Source organism: Triplophysa rosa, linkage group LG22 (genome assembly GCF_024868665.1).
Source record: "Triplophysa rosa linkage group LG22, Trosa_1v2, whole genome shotgun sequence".
Classification (NCBI taxonomy): Eukaryota; Metazoa; Chordata; class Actinopteri; order Cypriniformes; family Nemacheilidae; genus Triplophysa; species Triplophysa rosa.
The window spans coordinates 16,683,900-16,703,273 of NC_079911.1; the positions used below are offsets into that span (position 1 = coordinate 16,683,900).

The 19,374-nt window shown below is 37.6% G+C and overlaps 1 protein-coding gene across 1 annotated transcript; it reads right to left on the reverse strand.

The window, feature by feature from the left end:
- Positions 1-91: 91 nt before the first annotated feature.
- Positions 92-17,656, reverse strand: gdpd5a (glycerophosphodiester phosphodiesterase domain containing 5a). The gene is made up of 17 exons (XM_057320578.1): positions 16,832-17,656; positions 11,444-11,608; positions 8,158-8,261; positions 6,096-6,189; positions 5,539-5,598; positions 5,358-5,456; positions 5,162-5,255; positions 4,889-5,034; positions 4,697-4,779; positions 4,428-4,578; positions 4,127-4,348; positions 3,150-3,307; positions 2,854-3,001; positions 2,544-2,626; positions 2,270-2,284; positions 1,970-2,082; positions 92-1,878 (listed from the first exon to the last, which is right to left on the reverse strand). The coding sequence occupies exons 2-17, from the start codon at positions 11,558-11,560 to the stop codon at positions 1,673-1,675; spliced, it is 1,893 nt and encodes a 630-aa protein (XP_057176561.1). The 5' UTR covers positions 11,561-11,608; positions 16,832-17,656; the 3' UTR covers positions 92-1,672.
- Positions 17,657-19,374: the final 1,718 nt, after the last annotated feature.

Consider the following 19,374-nt stretch of genomic DNA (forward strand, 5'->3'; position numbering starts at 1 on the left):
GTATCTAGACATTTTCTGATTCTTTTTACAGGAACAGATATATGCAAGATCGTCAGATTAGGAGGAAGGTATTGAAACTGAAGGTGTGATAGAAATGTTAAATGAAATCAACTAAGATCAGAGATGATCTCCTGCTTTTATGTAAACACTTTTCAGAAGTCAGTATCACGCAGGAGGTAAGACTGTCTTGAATCGTTGCTGCCATCTAGTGAGGGATTATTTTACTACACTTAAATGGGATAGTGCACTCAAAAATTCATTTCTGTTCTCATTTATTCACCATGTACAAAATCGTGGAACACAAAAGAAAAGGTTTTGATTAGTCACAGAGGTTTTGTGTCCATATTATGGAAGTCAATAGGGGTCAGTGTTGTTTGGTTACCGACATTTTTCAAAATATCTTCTTTTGTGTTCTGCAGAAGAAAGAAAATTAAACCGGCTTGAGAAGGTCATGAAAACGATGAGTTAACTACCCCTTTAAAAATAGACAGCGTGTGGTGTGGTCAAGTGTGGTCAGAAACAATAATATAATATATACATTATTTTGAGTTATTTTTTTTGTACGTTGCACATTGGACCTACTAATCTGTAAACAATGTTTGTTATATTTCAAAGTTATTGGACTGTTTTTCATGGAACAACAGCAGATCAAATTTGTGCAAACCTGAAAATCCATTTTAACCCAAAGCTACCATGAAAAACACACTCGACACAATTCAGAGATTTCTTTACAAAATAAATTGCTTAAAAAGACATTGATACAGCAGTAAGAAAATTGATCTTTAGCTACAGCAATATATGAATCATCAGGAAGCAAATAATGTTACAAAAGTAAAATAAATAAAAAATAAATAATTATCCTTTTACAGTTTACAGGACATCCTGAACATTTATACTTCTGCATGATATGAACATTTAACCTATTAATCATCTGTTATTCACATCAAGATCTTAAAAGAAACCGTTCACCCAAAAATAAAAATTCTGTCATCATTCACTCCCCCTCAAGTTGTTCCACATCTGTGTACATTTCTTTGTTCTGATGAACACAGAAAAGTATTTGGAAGAATGCTTGTAATCAAACAGTTCTTGGCCACCATTGACTACCATAGTAGGAAAAATGACAATGGTAATCAAAAGTGCCCCAGAACTGTTTGCTTTTCTACATTCTTCAAAATATCTTCTTTTGTGTGCAACAGAAAGAAATTTATAAAGAAAATTTTCCTACTATAGTAGTCCATGGTGGCCAAGAAATGTTTAGTTACAAGCATTCTTCCAAATATCTTTCGCTGTGTTCATCAGAACAAATAAATGTATACAGATTTGGAACAAGTCGAGGGCGAGTAAATGATGACAGAATTTTTATTTTGGGGTAAACTGTTCCTTTAACAGTAGGACAGTATCTGCTTTTGACTCTGTTTAGTGCACATACTGCTACAATAACTCTACTCCATTTTTAAATACAGGAAAAATAATCCATACATAAGGCATCAACACAGAACACTGAAACAGTGATGTAATTATCAGAACCGTGTACAAACAAATCTGATCCAATTACGCTTCTCTTGTTCTCCGAGTCCCCCGAGTGTTTATAAATCAACAAGAACAGTAGGGAAACTCAGGCTAAAACAATAATAATCATAAACTTGAGATGTTCCTTCCATAAATTGTTTCAAACCGGAAGTCCAGGTTTTACTTTAGTCACATGACTTGAGAGCATCACGGTGTCTTCACACGCATACGCATCTAATCCATTCCCTGTATACACAGAAAGCTCATCTGTGCTCCCAACTCCATTATTGATTTCTAAAGGATGGAAAGCGCTGAAACTTGTTATTTTGAAATATAGGGGAGAGGTCCAGAGATGGGATAAAACTCCTTCAAGGGGAGATGTTTTTAAAAATGTCACCCATTTCATATATTTTCCTTAATCTATAGGTTAGGGGTGATAGGTAATGTATGATCTCACCTGAGAAGATAAGTTTCTCCTTCATGATGTTGACGTCCCGACTCGGCCGGCGGACCACAGCGCTCAGCATGATCTGCTCAGGGTTGTAGCTACGCATGCCGCTCATCTTCCACCTGAAGAACCAATAACACGCAACTTTGGGAATGCAAATGTAAGAAAAGTGACTTCAGGAATACAGAACCAATCGCGGGAGGAGTGGACAACAAATAAAACTTCAGACAGAGAAAAGACATACAACTAGCTAGGTTGTAAAGACGACCCAAAACCAGCTCACAGCACATGCCAGCAAATGTCAGTTACCTGATCAGGTGATAACTGAGCGATTTCAGCATGGAGCGCAGGACAGATGCATGCAAAGAGCGCAGGAAAGACAGAAATGAGACAAATTGCCAGAAAGAAAAAAGCAGAGCGGTCGATTTAGTCGCTCAGCGCCAATCCAGCGAGCACACGCGTGCACTCTCATTTATAAACACTAAGCGAATTACAAATAGACTGCAGTTCATGCGTGTGTGAACGCAGAGCAGAAAAAAGGTCATTAATCCTGTATTAATAAATCAATAAAATATTCACTTACTTTTGAAATATGAAGATGCAAATGACAATCGCTAAAGAGATGAGATCTGAGGTGATCCATATCAAGCTATATTCATCTGCACTCTACAAAACAACAAGAGATGTTTTAGCAACATTCAGCCACTAGATGGAGATATAACTGTGTGAAAGAGCACCAGACATTGGAACAAAAATAAGAGACAGACAATTTGCATACTGCATTAGTAGGTCACATATATATTAATGGCCACAATTGTGTATCCTTTTTTGTTTCTGAAACATTTTTGAATACAGATGTGCATGCCTTTTTAAAATAATATAAAAAACAATACCATGATCCATATTGGATTAGGCACTTTCTTCAGGATGTGTGGAGCATCAGAGGAAACCGACTGCACTCCGCTGCACCACATGAGTGAATAAAGCCACGGCTCGTTCACTGGATACACATTCACACTCACATTACTGCCCGAAAACTGCCTGCTCACACAAACAAACGCACGCATGCGCACACACATTAAGCACAAAAATATACAAATGTTAAACTTTTATAAAGGCTTAGTAAAATGATATTTGGTTGAATTTCAACACAGACTGAGACTGGGTAATGTTTATTGTGTGTGTGTACCTGATATCCTGAGCTCTGGCTTGGCTGTAGTGAAGCGTCAATGTGCTGATCCCTCTGTCCTTTAGCTGAGACACTGGAAGTTTCTCATCTGACGTCTGCTGGAGGAGAGGAACTGCTGCCCGCACCTTATCTCTGTACCAGTCGGGTGTCCACATCACCTACACACACACACGCAAACACACACACCTCTTATTAGTCCACACACAAACACGTATAAAGACGCAATTCAAAAATCTATTTTCGTAAGGGTCTTTGTTAAAAGCATATTAAGAATAACTATCTTTAAAATGGTTTTAAAATAAGTAATATATTATTAGGTTTAATCTTACTTTCTGTCTTTTTATTTATTTGATAACAGGCTTTTTCCTAAGTAAATTTACATATCAGGTTAAGCGCACAACCAGTTTAGACACACATCACTAATCTTAGAAAAAAATGTGAACGTTCTATTAGTATTCTTCATTTTAACGAAAAGTAAAGCACATATTCTGTCTACTTTATTATGTACTTCTTGTTGTAAACTAGTACTCAAAGTTTACTACTACCTTGAAAATGCACTTTTATAAATTAAATAGTTGGGGCCAGTTTAATCCAAAGTAATAGTGAAATAGTACACTTACAAGTATACTAGTTCTAGTACTTACTACCTCTTTGTAGTGAAAAAAGGTTCTTGAGATTATAAAATTTCTTTAAAGAACCTTTGACTGAATGGTTCTTTGTGGAAACAAAAATGGTTCTTCTATGGCATCGCTGTGAAGAACCTTTGAAGCACCTATATTTTTAAGCGTGTAACTTAATAAAATTAACTTTTGTAAGGTTATACTGTATTTATTGTTCACAAGATGTTCTGAAGAAGCATGAAGTTATGCATTTTGTCAGAAATGTTATACAAAGCAGTTTACAGTGTATTACGACCCCGTGACCTCTGCGCTCCCCATCTGAGCTACAGGAACACACTGTGTGTTTGGTGCTCTCACCTGTTCTGGTTGAATACTGGACCTCTGTATCACTTTCAGAGCGTCGCTGACCCAGAGCTGATGTCGTGGGTGTTGGGGTGGAGGTCGTCGCAGATTGAAGATCACAGAGCGATTTGTTCGAGCAGCCAGACGCAGGAGCTCCGCCAGGCTACACACAGTCTGATTGGCTGTGCGGTTCCGTTCCCTCTTTGACATGAACTGAACTGTCCAGTATGGGTCATCCTGAGGGACAAAAGACAGATTATATCTTGGACACACAAGAATGACACTGAATACACAAAAACGGGCTGTATTTAACTACCCTGAGGAACCAAAGTCCAGCATTGAGACTCCGGATCTCTGTCCAGTTAAATAGCGAGGCGTCGTTGTTCTGACGGGCAGGAAACAGTTCGTCCACATCGGTGGTCCTGCGAAGCGTACGGTCCCTCATCAGGAAGGGCACTCCATCCAGACTGTGCACAAGTCAAATCACAGACATTTTGTGAAGTTACAGATCGATGAAATAATTGTACATTTTTAGGTCAAAATCAACTTTTCAAGAAATTGTACAAGAAAAATCAGAATTGGTACCTGATGGCAACATCAGCCTCCAGGGAGTTTACTTTGTGTTGCAAGGCTTTACTGAACGACATAACTGTGTGTTCTGGAGCAAGCTGAGAGAGAGCAAGCGTTTACAATAGAGTATAGGGACAACAATCCTGACAGCCAATCAGATTTCAGGGTTTGGGGCTAATATTAGGGTTAGGGGCTTGCCCTTCTCACCATCGGAGCTCCGCGACGACCGATGACAGCAGGACGAGGACCGAGCTTGGACCAGTCCATGATGCAGGGAGATGAGATGAAGAGAGGAACCAGATACAGAACCAGGAGAACACTCACGTAAACCATCAGAGTTACAACCTGGAGTCCTGGACAAATACATAAAGAACAAACACAACAGTGATCAAGTTGGAGCCGGTTGTTATGTTACTGAGGCTTTGGTTGCGTCCTTGTCCTGATCTGACACACTTTCCACTCACAAGACCTTAAACTCACTTGATCTTTCTCCTCGTACCACCTGACCAGCAACGACCCACCCCAACGCTGTGACCACAGCTAAGGCCCCGATGTGAAGGAACGGACCTGTGAACTAAACCAGCAGAGGTATACCATTAGACAAAACGCTCTCAAATATCACAATATCATGTTCAACACAACAACACATAACCGTGAGCAGTAAATGAGATGCAACCTGGAGAGAAATAATCACAATGTCCCACTCATCCTGCCAGAAATCATCAATGGACACAACTCCTGTGACGGTGGTGAGGAGAACTGCTAAAACTCCAATCTGTGGGAAATAAAACATTCAATGTAAAACCTCTGTCGGATGAATAAAGGACTTAAAATGATGAAAAGATTTACTGTCTCACCTTATGGAGCCAATATAAGTTAAGCTGCTGTCCCAGTGCAACATGACAAAGCGCAAGAACCTGGACGGGGAAAAAGAAATTGCGTTGCTTACATACTGTTACATACCACATGATTTCAGTGCTGATCGATTTGAGAGCTACAGCAAATATTTTTAGGGAGAAATGAGTTAAATAAAAACGTCTGCTCATCGGACCAAGGTATAGAATGACTTGAAATATTTGGAAAACACTTTATTTTTAGTGCAGGAGTCATACGAACACTTTTGTTGTTTTATTGTCATTTTTTAATTTGGAAGAGATCACACATGAAGTCAGAAGGAACAACGTGAGGGTGACAAAATGATGACAGAACTTTCATCTTATATCTCGTGTCCACAACTCATCATACAAGTTATGTCAATGGATTTTCAATAACCAACATTGTTTGATAGTGTAATTTGATTATTCCCAAAAGTGTCCATTCAAATTACCACAATGTGAATGCATCAATTAACAGGCCATTAAGTTTACACGGCTGCTCTCTCTGTTTCTCATGAGCGTGTGTAAAGAGCACTCACTATTAAAAATGCAGAGTAAGTAAATCCTGTGAGTGTTGTAGCGAGAATGGGGACAGTGCCATCCTTCCAAACGCCCGAACGGTTATACAACAACCTGTAAAAGATACAAAACCAACATGAGCTGCTCGACACACACACCAGAGCAAAAACCTCAGCAAACCAAATCTTGAGTTTTTTTTAATTAGTCATCGAGGATTACGTAATCTGTGTTGTGACTAGGGCTGTCACGATTATGAAATTTGGCTGACGGTTAATTGTCTAGTAAATCATTGCGATTATGACGATTAATTGTCTGTTTTAGAGCTTTGACATTTAATTCTCATACATTTTTGATTCAGCTTTGAAACGACCATATTGTTCTGAATATAAAAAATATGTTTTTTTTCTTCTTGGAAATACATTGGAAAATATTGGTTTATCATATATTTAAGGTTTAGGCTTTTACCTGTCAATAATATAAGCGCCGAATACTTGTAAATTAAGTCAATTGATCAGGAGTGAAGCCACCATTAAAATGCTATCAATCATAGAAATGCGTCTAGTCTTGTTTTTTTCTCACTTACAAGACTACAATAAGATTTTACTTCTATGTTAATGAAATTTTGGTAGACTGGTTTTCACACTGAGATTATCTTAAATAATATTAAATTGTACTGCAGGTTATTTTTATGGTATATGCTTTAGTTTTTATTGTGTTGTGTTGGTACATTTTACAAGTATTACAATGCTTTAGTTACAATAAATACACTAAAATATGTAATATGCAGGTGCACTACAGCTCCCCCTAGTGTCTTCTATAGAGATGTGCAATAATTGCGATGATCTGAAACCATCGCGATGAGGCCAAACAATCGCGATGAGACGATTATTTAATAATCGTGACAGCCCTAGTTGTGACTACAATTAAAGGTAAATTCACACCAAGGATAATAATGCTAAATATAACTATAAAGTTTTGAAAATCAAATTTGAAGAGAATAGCGGCATCCACCTCAAAATAATACTCACAATAACGATAAAGAGGAACAATATCGTAAGCTTCACTTTCAGCGCGTGTTTTTTCTAGCTGATACATGATAAATCATTGACAGCCAATCAAATCCATTCAGTTTTAAAGAGCTCGTGCATTTAAAATGCAATACTGCTGTGTGTAAGCTTATAGGCGGTTTCATCACCTGGCTAAAGTTAACTACCGGTTTGTGTTTGAGGGCTGTCAAACAATTAATCGTGATTAATCGCGATAAATCGAATCCAGAATAAAAGTTTGTGTTTACATAATATATGTCTGTGTACTGTGCATATTAATTTTGTATTTACAAACACATACATTCATATATTTAAGAAAAATATAAAAATTAATAAACGTTTATATGTCATTTAAATTATAGGTAAATATAAATAAATACATCAACAATTTCCTAAATACATATATGTGTTTGTTTTTGTGTTTATAAAACAAAATTAATATGCACAGTACACAGACATATATTATGTAAACAAGCTTTTATTCTGAATGTGATTAATCATTTGACAGCCCTAATTATAATATAAAAATGTATTTAATTATATTTACATTTACATTACATTTATGCATTTGGCAGACTCTTTTATCCAAAGCGACTTACATTGCACTATACTATACATTTTTGTTTATGACTATGTGTCATCCCCTGGGATCGAACCCATGACCTTGGCGTTGCTAGCACCATGCTCTAACCACTGAGCCAAATTATATTTTTATCAATATTTACTTATATTAACATTTTATTTCATATTAACTGTATCAAACTTCTCAACAGTTATTGATTCCTTGAGGAGATCTACCGGAATTTAAGTTTGGGCATTTGTTTATGTTGTTGCCGCTGAAACATCCACAAACGTAAATAAATATAACTAAATCAACATAAGTAAATAAATCAACTAAATGAATGTTCCAGCATTAAATGGACAAGCAGCAGGTTGATTTGTGCCGAGGACACGCAGCGGGATCTGGACTTAATGACCTGCTGAATTCATCATCACAACAGCAGGTTCCCACACACCGTGACCGGGCTGAACTCACCAGTTGAACTCGTTGTAATCATTACGAGCTTGCCACCAGAAGTAAGACCAGATGAGGAGGAGGAGAAATGAACAGCAGAGGAGGATGAACCATGCACATTCCCACTGAAAAACAACAGGAAGTGATGTCAACACACGTGCACAGGAAAAATACACGTTTTCAATCAGTAGTGGGTGTATAATTAATATCAGAAGGTGTCCATATTAGTTGAGATTTGTGTTCTTATTATATCATTTGTATTCAAAGGGTCAAAGGTTACTGTGGTGAAATAACTTCCTTAAGTACCTAATAATGTTCTGGCATTATGATAAAGTGTGCCAACTACTAATACATTTAAGAACAAAACGCCTACAATTTAATTAAATTCCTTAACCATGGAAACATCACCACCCAGCATTCCAACCAAATTGCTTGAGCAATAAAACACATGCAGCACAGTGATAAGGGGAGAGAGAGAGAGATTGCCTGGCACAATGCATCGTTTCCCTGGAGATGCAGCACTGTCGCTGTGGGAAATTGAGGGGGCGGAGCTTTATTGTTCTATTAACAGAAGTTAAAGCTTGATGTAAAGATCACACTTTTCTCAGCTCAGCTTACAGAGATTGTGTAAAAGATTGAAAATATACAATGTTATTGCAGTAATATTCAAGTCTTGGAGAATGTGGGTTATTAAAAAAAGGTTATAATCATAAATAAACAAATAAATAAATAGAGGACGTAAAAAATCTAAGTATGGTTGAGAAAAACGTTGGTAGGCAGGCAATACGAGGATGCTTAACTGTGCAACAAGTGGATGCTTTGCGTTCCCAAAAGGCAAATGGATAATCTTAGAGACCAAATATATGATTTATGATATTCAATTATATAAGTCAAATATTCACTTATTTGAGTCATTGAAAAAGCCATATTGACAGCGACCACTATTCTTTATACTACCTACATCCAAGGTGGTTACGGCTGTGCATTTGGGACAGTGTTTAGCTTTGACACCTTAACTTTCATGCACCTCTTAAAGATCCTGTGTAAGCACATGTGTGAAACAATAATGGTGTGTCATAAAGAATGTCATCGTGACCATGCAAACCTGCGACAAAAGGTTAAATTGACAAGTTTGACAACTCTTTTCAGAGTCAGTAACTCTTTTTCCGTTACCAGATCAGATGGCTCGGTTCCCCACTGGCACCCTTGAAGAACCCCAAAAGACGGTTGGGTTTAGTTAAGGCAGAGTTTGATAAACCATGTCTTAAGATTCTAGAAGAGCTTGGTTCAGACAAAGGGGTAAATTTGGGTCACCTGGGATATTTTTCATTATTTCTGATTCGTAATAGTCTATTAGAAATCCCCCCCAAACCAGCTGGAAGATGGTCATGTTAACCCTTATTGTTGAGCACCACCATCATACCATACACAGTAGGGAACCGACAGGGGATTTTGGGAAGCGCGTCTGTCACTACATGGATGGAGGTATTTATTAACAGGTGGATTAGAGGATGAGGATTAATTCTGTTTAGCATTAAAGCCAACAGCCTTCAAAACTGAAGTGAATTCTTACACTGAAGTGGATTCAGATTCATTCATGAAACCTTTCTATAACACTTCAAGTGGCAAATGACTGCTCACAACAATAAAAGCCCAGTCAAAGTTGTCCAATTATTCAGTACACAGCCCATTCAGACTTACTCAAAGACTTATTTGACATGGATCGCGACTGACTTGAATGTTTTGTTCGTTCATTCTGCGCAGTTGACAGCTGCTTAGCCCTTAATCTAATCATCTCCAGACCTTCTCATGAGCACAACGGGCAGGACCCATGTCATCACATGCTAATTATAGAGTGGGCGGGGTTAACAGTGGTGACACAGCTGAAGCTAGCTAATCACAGGGGTTCTTCTGATGAGTTATGGCTTAATGACAAGGCATTACTGCAGAGACAGGTCCAAGCGGAAGGATGAGCCAATGACGTGTGTGTGTGTTAACACTTAGAAGGACAATTACTGACAACTTGTGGGGAAACAAAACTCCATAAACTCAATTACAAGCTTCCGTCTAGACATCTAGAACATGATCGGATTAAATTACCAACCTTATATTTTTTACTATACTGCTTACTACTCAAAAAGAAAAAGTATGTGAGTTGAAACAACAGTATATTCACTCTTAAAAACAAAGGTGCTTATCACAGCGATGCCATAGAAGAACCATTTTTGGTTCCACAAAGAACCATTCAGTCAAAGGTTCTTTAAGGAACCATCTCTTTATTACCTTTTTATAATCCGAAGAACCTTTTTCCCCAATAACCTTTTTTGAAACAGAAAGGTTCTTCAGATGTTAAAGGTTCTTTATGGAACCAAAAGGTTCTTCTATTGCATCAAAGAACCTTTTGAAGCACCTTTTTTTTTAAGAGTGTTCCTGCCATATGACCTCAAGGAAAAACAAACCTTGACATAAACGTATATTTGTATACAGCATATTTTGAAAAATGCTTTTGCTAAATATTGTTGAAACTTTTTGCACGTTAACATCCAGACCCTTTTATTTTTATACGGGATTCTCATTAAACTTCTGCTGTTATGTGAGCCTGACACTCTATCAATATTACAGGACTTTAGGTAAAGCTGGGATAAGGCTTGATTTCCAATCTCCCGGCAGAACATTTGATCGCTCTGCTGCAATGGATGCTTGCTTAAAATAACAGCCATTTCTTCTTGAGTAACTCCGCTAGTTAATATCAGTAATGGTCTGATGTCACCGCACATTGAATGGACAAATCAAAAATAAAGACAGACCTGACTAAGCATCTCCATGTGTTGTCTACAGATTGAAACTGACCTACAACACGTCCTCTGAGAATCTGAGATCTTGGCTTGAGTTTCTCTCTGTCTGATGGAGAGAGAGTCAGACAGCAGAAGAGAAAGGGATTTTCTTCATTATGGGCAACCAAAGCAACCTTTTGGTTCTGCTGTATGCATAAACTAAAACCAAGACATGTGACCCAAGATGTCAGAACCATCAAATTTGAGTTATAAACAGGATGGACAGGTGTCTGCCATAAATGACAACTGACATTATGCTCCGCCCCTTGCATTCTGATTACAATTCAATTTAAATTCTTTAAATTTAAAAATGTAACGTTCCAGGTTGTTGCACCCTTCTGCATTATTGGCACAACACTTTTTGACAGTAATTGCATACAAAACAACTGTCTTTGTGCATTTGCCTTTATCTGCTTGGCACACAATGGCTTCTCCCACAATGGCTGTGCAGGAAATGATGATACCGCTGTTACCTTGGAGCTGTCGTCATGGGAGCGCTGGTAACGTTTCCAACGGCAGCCGTAGATCCCGGTCAGGCAGGATAAACACAGCTGTCTCTCATAGACCTGCAAGGGTTGGTGTTTCACCATAGTCAGGCCACAGCTGATCTTCAGACATCCCACTAACACACCACAAACCTGCAGGAAGAAGAAGAAACATTTGGGTTGAAGAAACGACACTGTCTGCAAGTAAACAATGAGTTGATGCCATGTTTTTAACTTGACACTGTCAGTGTTGAAAGGTCAAAAAGTAATAGTGTATAAGTTCATGCGAAATCACCGACCATTGCCACGGCCCAAAAAAATCCTACTTAGTATTTCAGTATTGTTTTCCATTACTAATGTCTTCAAATTGTTCAATGTATTTACTTCAGAAGCAAAATGATCTAAAACATATTTAGTGTAGTTTACAGAAAATAATAAATAAATAAGTACAGTATCTTAAAAAAAAAAAAAACATGTATGCCAAGTGGTAAGAAAAATAAACTTGAATTAAGTACTTACTAAAGAGGTAAACCTTAATTTAAGATTACTTTGTGACCCCATTAGCAGGTATTATTTCTTGTTTCATTTTTTTTTAACAAGAAGACTTAATATCACAATATTTACCAAGGAAATTAATATTTTTTTTTTTTTAGATATTTGTACTAAATCTGTGCCATTTAAACCACACTAAACTGCCACATTTATAGATGGTTTCAGCAGCAACAACATAAACAAATATTATGTGGCCCAAACTCAACTTCCGGTAGACCTCCGCAAAAAATCAATTGTGTAGTTTTAATTTAATTTAATACAATTATTACACAACAAAATAAAAGTCTAAAAAGGCTTGAATATACTTCAAGCTAAAATGAAGAATAAACAGGTGAATTCATTTTAATGGTTGTTTCAATTAAAAGCATCTGTTTTTCTTTTTCTTCCAAGCAAAATTCTTAATGAGGTGTGATCATAGTTTCCACAAATGACCCATAAATGCGTCTGAACTCTCACAAACCCATAAGTGAACCAGTGACCCAATGTTAACACAACAGATGCTCTAAAGATAAACAACAGATTTCAACGACAGTAATTAAAACGGGCTATCTGGAGACAGTCAGAGGAGGTCTGATCTCCGTCCAAGCGGTGCCCACTCAGATGGACAGACCACCATAACCGGCACTCATTAGCATATCATTAGCATTCAAAAATAACCCCACTCACACACACCAAAAAACTCGAACCTTACCGAGTCATTTCCTATCACGGGGTTGACTACATTGGCCATTAGATGTGTAAATTAAAAACTCATTGAAACCCTTAGTCACACGCACTGCTTATTGGACGTATAAACGGATTTTAGCTTTAAATGTCCAGTGTGTAGTTTTTTGGACGATCTACTGACAGAAATGCAATATAATTCAGAAATTGCAAAAATGCAATGCAATTCGCAACCTCGCCACTAGATGCTGCTAAATTTCATACACTGGACCTTTAACCAATTTATCTAAAACCAAGAATTTTTAAAAAATATTTCACCAGTAATAATCTCACGTATGCGATACATCTGCCACATTTTCTGAACTCACACACCTCACGTGTCAAACAGCTCACAGTGGTGCGACAGATTCAGAATGAAAGGTTCAGCTGGAGTCATTACATCTGATTTACTGCACTTTCCTTTAGCCCCTTCACAGAAATAGCCATGTGTGTGACAAGAGCCCATCAGAGGTTCTCTATGCAACGCCATTTACAATCTCCCGCAGGTTTAACATCACATGCCTCCTTTGTTTACCTACTAAAGATAATACTGTTTCAAACCAAAGAAGCCATTATCTCTTTCAAACACAACTTCCTGATGAAAATGCCCCTGTCTGGGCAAGTTAACACGCCGTTCTGACTGTCCTGACCTCTCTTGCCAAAGTGTGGACTGATGTTTACACTGATGCCTATACAGTAATTTGTTAAGATTGAAAATCACATTTGCATAAACTCGAATTCAAATCATGTGTATTCTACAACAGGACAGTAACTGGGCTAAAGGTCATTTGAGTTTCGGGAAGCTGTGAAACCAAAATATTTACATATTATTTTGAAAATGGAATACAGGAATGCATTGATATGTTCACGACGGTGAAGTGTGATGTGAACAGTTTATTTCAGGAGTGCTTGCTGAGGCTTGTACGTGGATAGTTCATTTAAAAATAAAAGATCTGTCATCATTTATTTACTCTAATGTTGTTCAGAACCTGTAGGCCTATATGACTCTTCATTCGGTGAAACACAAAAGATGACATTTTGAGAAATGTCTCAGTGGTTTTGTATCCGCACAAAGGACGTCAATAGGGGCCAGTGTTGTTTGGTTATCAACATTGTTCAAAATATCTTCTTGTGTGTTCTGCAGAAGAAAGAAAGTCATTCAAGTTTGGAATGACATGAGGTTGAGTAAATGATGACGTTCTTCACAAATCCCTCAAAACCACAATTTCTCAATTATAACAGTGGCAAACACACTCTTTTTCTCAGTTTATGTGTGTGTGTGTTTGTATCCAGCAGCTGTGTGTGTGTTTGTCAGCTGTGCTGGGGTGGGGGCTTCAGCCTATTTCCATGACACTGAGCTTTCCACCAGCTTTTTAGCCACATAAAAGCCTGCATTCTCCATCATCAGGAGGGTAAAATGAGTTCACCGCTCTAAACCTCATTCTACCGTAGGTCTGGTTTCAAAGTTTCTTCCCCTTCCATGCATCGTCGGACTTTCCCGACAGGTACGATCGCCAGCGACAGGAAGCCTCTTTTGTCTGCCTCATTTCCTGCAACGCTTCAGACCCCTTCCTCAAATGACCAGAGCCCCACATGCTTCAAATGACACTGCGCAGCTACTTCAAAAGAAGGGGAATGAATTGATCAGTGCAAAAACCTACACAAAAGGTTTCACTGTGATCTGACAACATCAGCGGTTTAATTTAAACACTGTTAGTGGAACCACGTAAGGTTGCCAGATATGCAGCTGGAGTAGCAGTTTAGGATAAATCTAAAAAAATGAAGAGAAGCAAAGTCTTAACAACTGTAATGATAACAAATAACGATAACAAATAAATGAATTACTTGATAACAAATAAGCATTTTTTCAGCTGCTGAAGGATGAAACATTGACAGCAAATCAAACTCGCACATTTAAAATGTGAAACTGTGCAAACTTTCCAAAATAAAAGACCATTGGTGTGTAGGCGGTACTATCATTAAAATTAGCATTCTTGGTGTAAAAGAGCTTTAACCTTCTCTGACATATTGCATTTGGTGTCATTTTTACATTTATCCAAAAGCAGAAGCAGTTGGATGTGTAACAGCTAACCGAGTCACCAAATCTTAAAAGCGTCTTTCAGGTACTTCAGTGCATCATGTGCACAAACATACTCATTGTTTGATCCTGATGAGATTAACAGAGAACTGATGGCAGATGTCCAGGTCAGACGTCCTGCCAAAAGAAGTTGAATGAGGTGTAAAGGGTCTACCAGCCTAACAAACTATCATAAAATCTCCAAATGATGAAAGAGTTATTATATTTGTGTGAAATATTACAGAAATAAAAGTCAAGCCCGTAAAATGCCAATTAACCAAATTTCATTCGCTAACCTTCGATTATAATCAAGTCCACAAAGTGAGACGGAACTCTCATTAACTTCGGCAGACATGAAATGAGATTTTAAAAAATGAACACTCTTTCTATACCCGGACTCATGCATGATTTAAAAAGTCTTAAAATACAAAGACAGTTAATCACAACTAACGATCAGACTGTGCGAAACAGAAATTACATTTTGAAGAAGGAGCAGACTCCGTAAAAAACAGCTTTGGGAAGTTTTTGTGGGAAATCATCCAGCAGGTTTGATGGAGCCATCAAGAAGGGTTTGGTTTCCCGGGAACAGAACAAGTCCTTTGTGTTGCATCTTCATTGGTGGGCTCTCTGTGGATCTTTCCAGATCATTGTGAACCTTATTTATCTCTTCACTCTCTCTTTTCAAACACTGCTTTTGTTCAGACACCTTCCTGGGTTAATCTACCTGCTCTGATAAAAAACGGAATATTACACATGGAAAGCCCATATGACCGTATCTGATGTAGTCATCATAGCACGAGTGAAATGTGATATTTTGGAGGAAACACAAGACTGTGTTATTCCTCAGAATTACAAAATAAGGGTGAATTCAGACTCCGGAGACATAAAATGTCTCACTGTGATCAAGTCCATAGGCAGAACTTCAAGCCAACAACACCCTTTCATCTGGTTGTGCACAACACTTCTAATTCGCCTGCTGTTAGTCTTCTCGGAACTGGAGATTCCCTAAGGACTGGACTACAGAACTTCCCAAACAACAAACTATAGAGAAATGATACTCTGCTTTCAAGATTTTGGCAGCACTGTAAAAATTGCTAGCAAAAACGTGTGGATATTTTAGACTTTTTGCTTATTTATTACAACATCCAAAATGATTATTGCCACTTTTACTTTTGTGCACTTTAAAACTTTTTGTGTTTGCCTGAATTTAGCATGCTTGCTAATGCATGAAATCAAGGGCTAGGAAAACTTTTCAACCCACATTGTGTGACAAAAATTAATAAAGCCAAGCCAAATAACCACACTTACATGACTTACAAGTTATAATAACTTCAGACAAACTGTAAGCAAACTGTACAGAGTATTCATAAAACTACAAAAATATCCAGATTTATCATATTCAACAATAACACATAATACATTTTAATTACATTTTAATTACAAGAGATACTTGATAGGGATAAACTTCTGTTTTAAGAAGAAAAAAAACATATTCAAATTAACAATGGTTTTACTACAGTAACCATAGTAAAAACAGTAACCACGAGTTTACCTTTGTTTCACTATTGTAACTATAGTTTAACCATGATATTTGTACTTAAACTATGTTAATACACCAAAACTTTCCGAACAACACTTTTACTATAATAAAACTATAATGAAATGAAAAATTACTATTCATTACTATAATGAAAAAAGATACATTTCCAAAGGGAAAATGCAAATACACCTTTGGTACACCATGCAACATGACAATGCATTTTTTAGTAGCACAGATATTTTATGAGGTATATTTGAAGTAAAAGTGTACATGGTACGCATTCCGTAGCCTATATAATAGGATAACTGTACCATCTGATGCCCTCACTGTACATTCTTGTTTATTCTTGTACAGTATAGACAAAGAGAAACAGTGGTTTTCAATAAATTAAACTTTGTTACTTGATGTACGTATGACACGACATAAGCGTTGCGAGTAAATGTACTGTCTATATTTAGTTATCATAGTAAATATGATTAAGTATTGGATGCTTATTCAGACTCACCTTCTCCCTGGCAAGGGGAACAGCGCAGGTACCTCACTTCTTCTTGCGCGCGCGTGTGTACTTTATCTCGCGATTCTTTATTCAAAGCACTTTAACAAACTCGACTTAACACTCGATTCAAGTAGTGTCATAGCAATGTAAATAAGACTACAATAAAGTCGTCGTCTGCGTACAGCACTCACGAATATATCACTGAGCTCATCGCGTTAAAATCCGTCATGATCTCTTGTAAGAGGGTTTAACTAAACTGAGACAATATCTGATGGCTGTGCGTTTGTAGGACCAGCGAGGACATTAGGCACAGAGTAAATCCATCCGATTGCTCGTGGGAGGAGCCACGTGTCTCTACATCTCCACCTCTTCCTCCTCTTCATAAAGTTACCAACGCGACATATGAGCTACGCGGAGGTTTATTTATAGTTTTATAAATGTTTTATGCCATAAAGGTTTGTAATTGTGTTTTTTCTTTATTTTCTTTCTTTATTGTTTGCTTATTTATTTACTTTTTTTTAGGGATTTTTACAAAAAAACAGAGTCACAAAAGCGTGCACATACCCACATAAAAATAGAGTATACTTTAGTATTTAGAGCAAACTGTCAAATTTCCTAAATACTGTAGTGGTTTTATACATCGTAAATACAGTATTGACTAAAGGTAATCAGTTCGCTATACACTGTAAAAAAATCCCACAAAAACGGTAATAGTCCGGCAGCTGGGCGTCAGAAAAAATACAGTTTAAAACCGTCAAGTAAATGTAGTACATGTTTTTCATGTTATGTTACACCAAACTTGTAAATTTGCAGTCTATTTCTGTAATTTGACATTTTAGCGTATTAAAAAAAATATGTGAAAAATCAACGTTTTTACAGTGTGGTTACAGTACAGAATACTGTAGTATACATTAACAAAATGTAGCAAATACTAATATACAGTATCCTACGATTTACTAAAGTTTCTTTTGGTAAACTGTGGTAAATATACTTAAGTATTTTTTTCATGTGTGTACTGTATATTTGTATACATACACGCGCGCGCACGAACGCACGCACGCACGCACACACACACAGTGTAATTATATATATTATATATGTGTCATTTTATCTATGTTTACAAAACATAGTACTTAATATATACAGTATATATATATATATATATATATATATATACACTCACCTAAAGGATTATTAGGAACACCTGTTCAATTTCTCATTAATGCAATTATCTAATCAACCAATCACATGGCAGTTGCTTCAATGCATTTAGGGGTGTGGTCCTGGTCAAGACAATCTCCTGAACTCCAAACTGAATGTCAGAATGGGAAAGAAAGGTGATTTAAGCAATTTTGAGCGTGGCATGGTTGTTGGTGCCAGACGGGCCGGTCTGAGTATTTCACAATCTGCTCAGTTACTGGGATTTTCACGCACAACCATTTCTAGGGTTTACAAAGAATGGTGTGAAAAGGGAAAAACATCCAGTATGCGGCAGTCCTGTGGGCGAAAATGCCTTGTTGATGCTAGAGGTCAGAGGAGAATGGGCCGACTGATTCAAGCTGATAGAAGAGCAACTTTGACTGAAATAACCACTCGTTACAACCGAGGTATGCAGCAAAGCATTTGTGAAGCCACAACACGCACAACCTTGAGGCAGATGGGCTACAACAGCAGAAGACCCCACCGGGTACCACTCATCTCCACTACAAATAGGAAAAAGAGGCTACAATTTGCACGAGCTCACCAAAATTGGACAGTTGAAGACTGGAAAAATGTTGCCTGGTCTGATGAGTCTCGATTTCTGTTGAGACATTCAAATGGTAGAGTCAGAATTTGGCGTAAACAGAATGAGAACATGGATCCATCATGCCTTGTTACCACTGTGCAGGCTGGTGGTGGTGGTGTAATGGTGTGGGGGATGTTTTCTTGGCACACTTTAGGCCCCTTAGTGCCAATTGGGCATCGTTTAAATGCCACGGCCTACCTGAGCATTGTTTCTGACCATGTCCATCCCTTTATGACCACCATGTACCCATCCTCTAATGGCTACTTCCAGCAGGATAATGCACCATGTCACAAAGCTCGAATCATTTCAAATTGGTTTCTTGAACATGACAATGAGTTCACTGTACTAGAATGGCCCCCACAGTCACCAGATCTCAACCCGATAGAACATCTTTGGGATGTGGTGGAACGGGAGCTTCGTGCCCTGGATGTGCATCCCACAAATCTCCATCAACTGCAAGATGCTATCCTATCAATATGGGCCAACATTTCTAAAGAATGCTTTCAGCACCTTGTTGAATCAATGCCACGTAGAATTAAGGCAGTTCTGAAGGCGAAAGGGGGTCAAACACCGTATTAGTATGGTGTTCCTAATAATCCTTTAGGTGAGTGTATATATACAGTATATAAAAACAACACAGTTGTTGATAAACAGAGTTGATAAACCTTTTCACTGCAAATGTTTTACGCGTAGGCCTATTCAAATTCATGGAGTTACACTCTGCAAACTCCTTATTGATTAAAAATGGTCATGGATTATCGGTTTC

Coding starts and splice junctions, on each gene's coding strand:
- gdpd5a (XM_057320578.1), bottom strand. CDS start 11,560: ATGGTGAAACACCAACCCTTGCAGGTCTATGAGAGACAGCTGTGTTTA. Junction 5,035..5,161: donor GGTACGAGGAGAAAGATCAA/GTGAGTTTAAGG, acceptor GTATTTGTCCAG/GACTCCAGGTTGTAACTCTG. Junction 3,002..3,149: donor GCCAGAGCTCAGGATATCAG/GTACACACACAC, acceptor TTGTGTGAGCAG/GCAGTTTTCGGGCAGTAATG.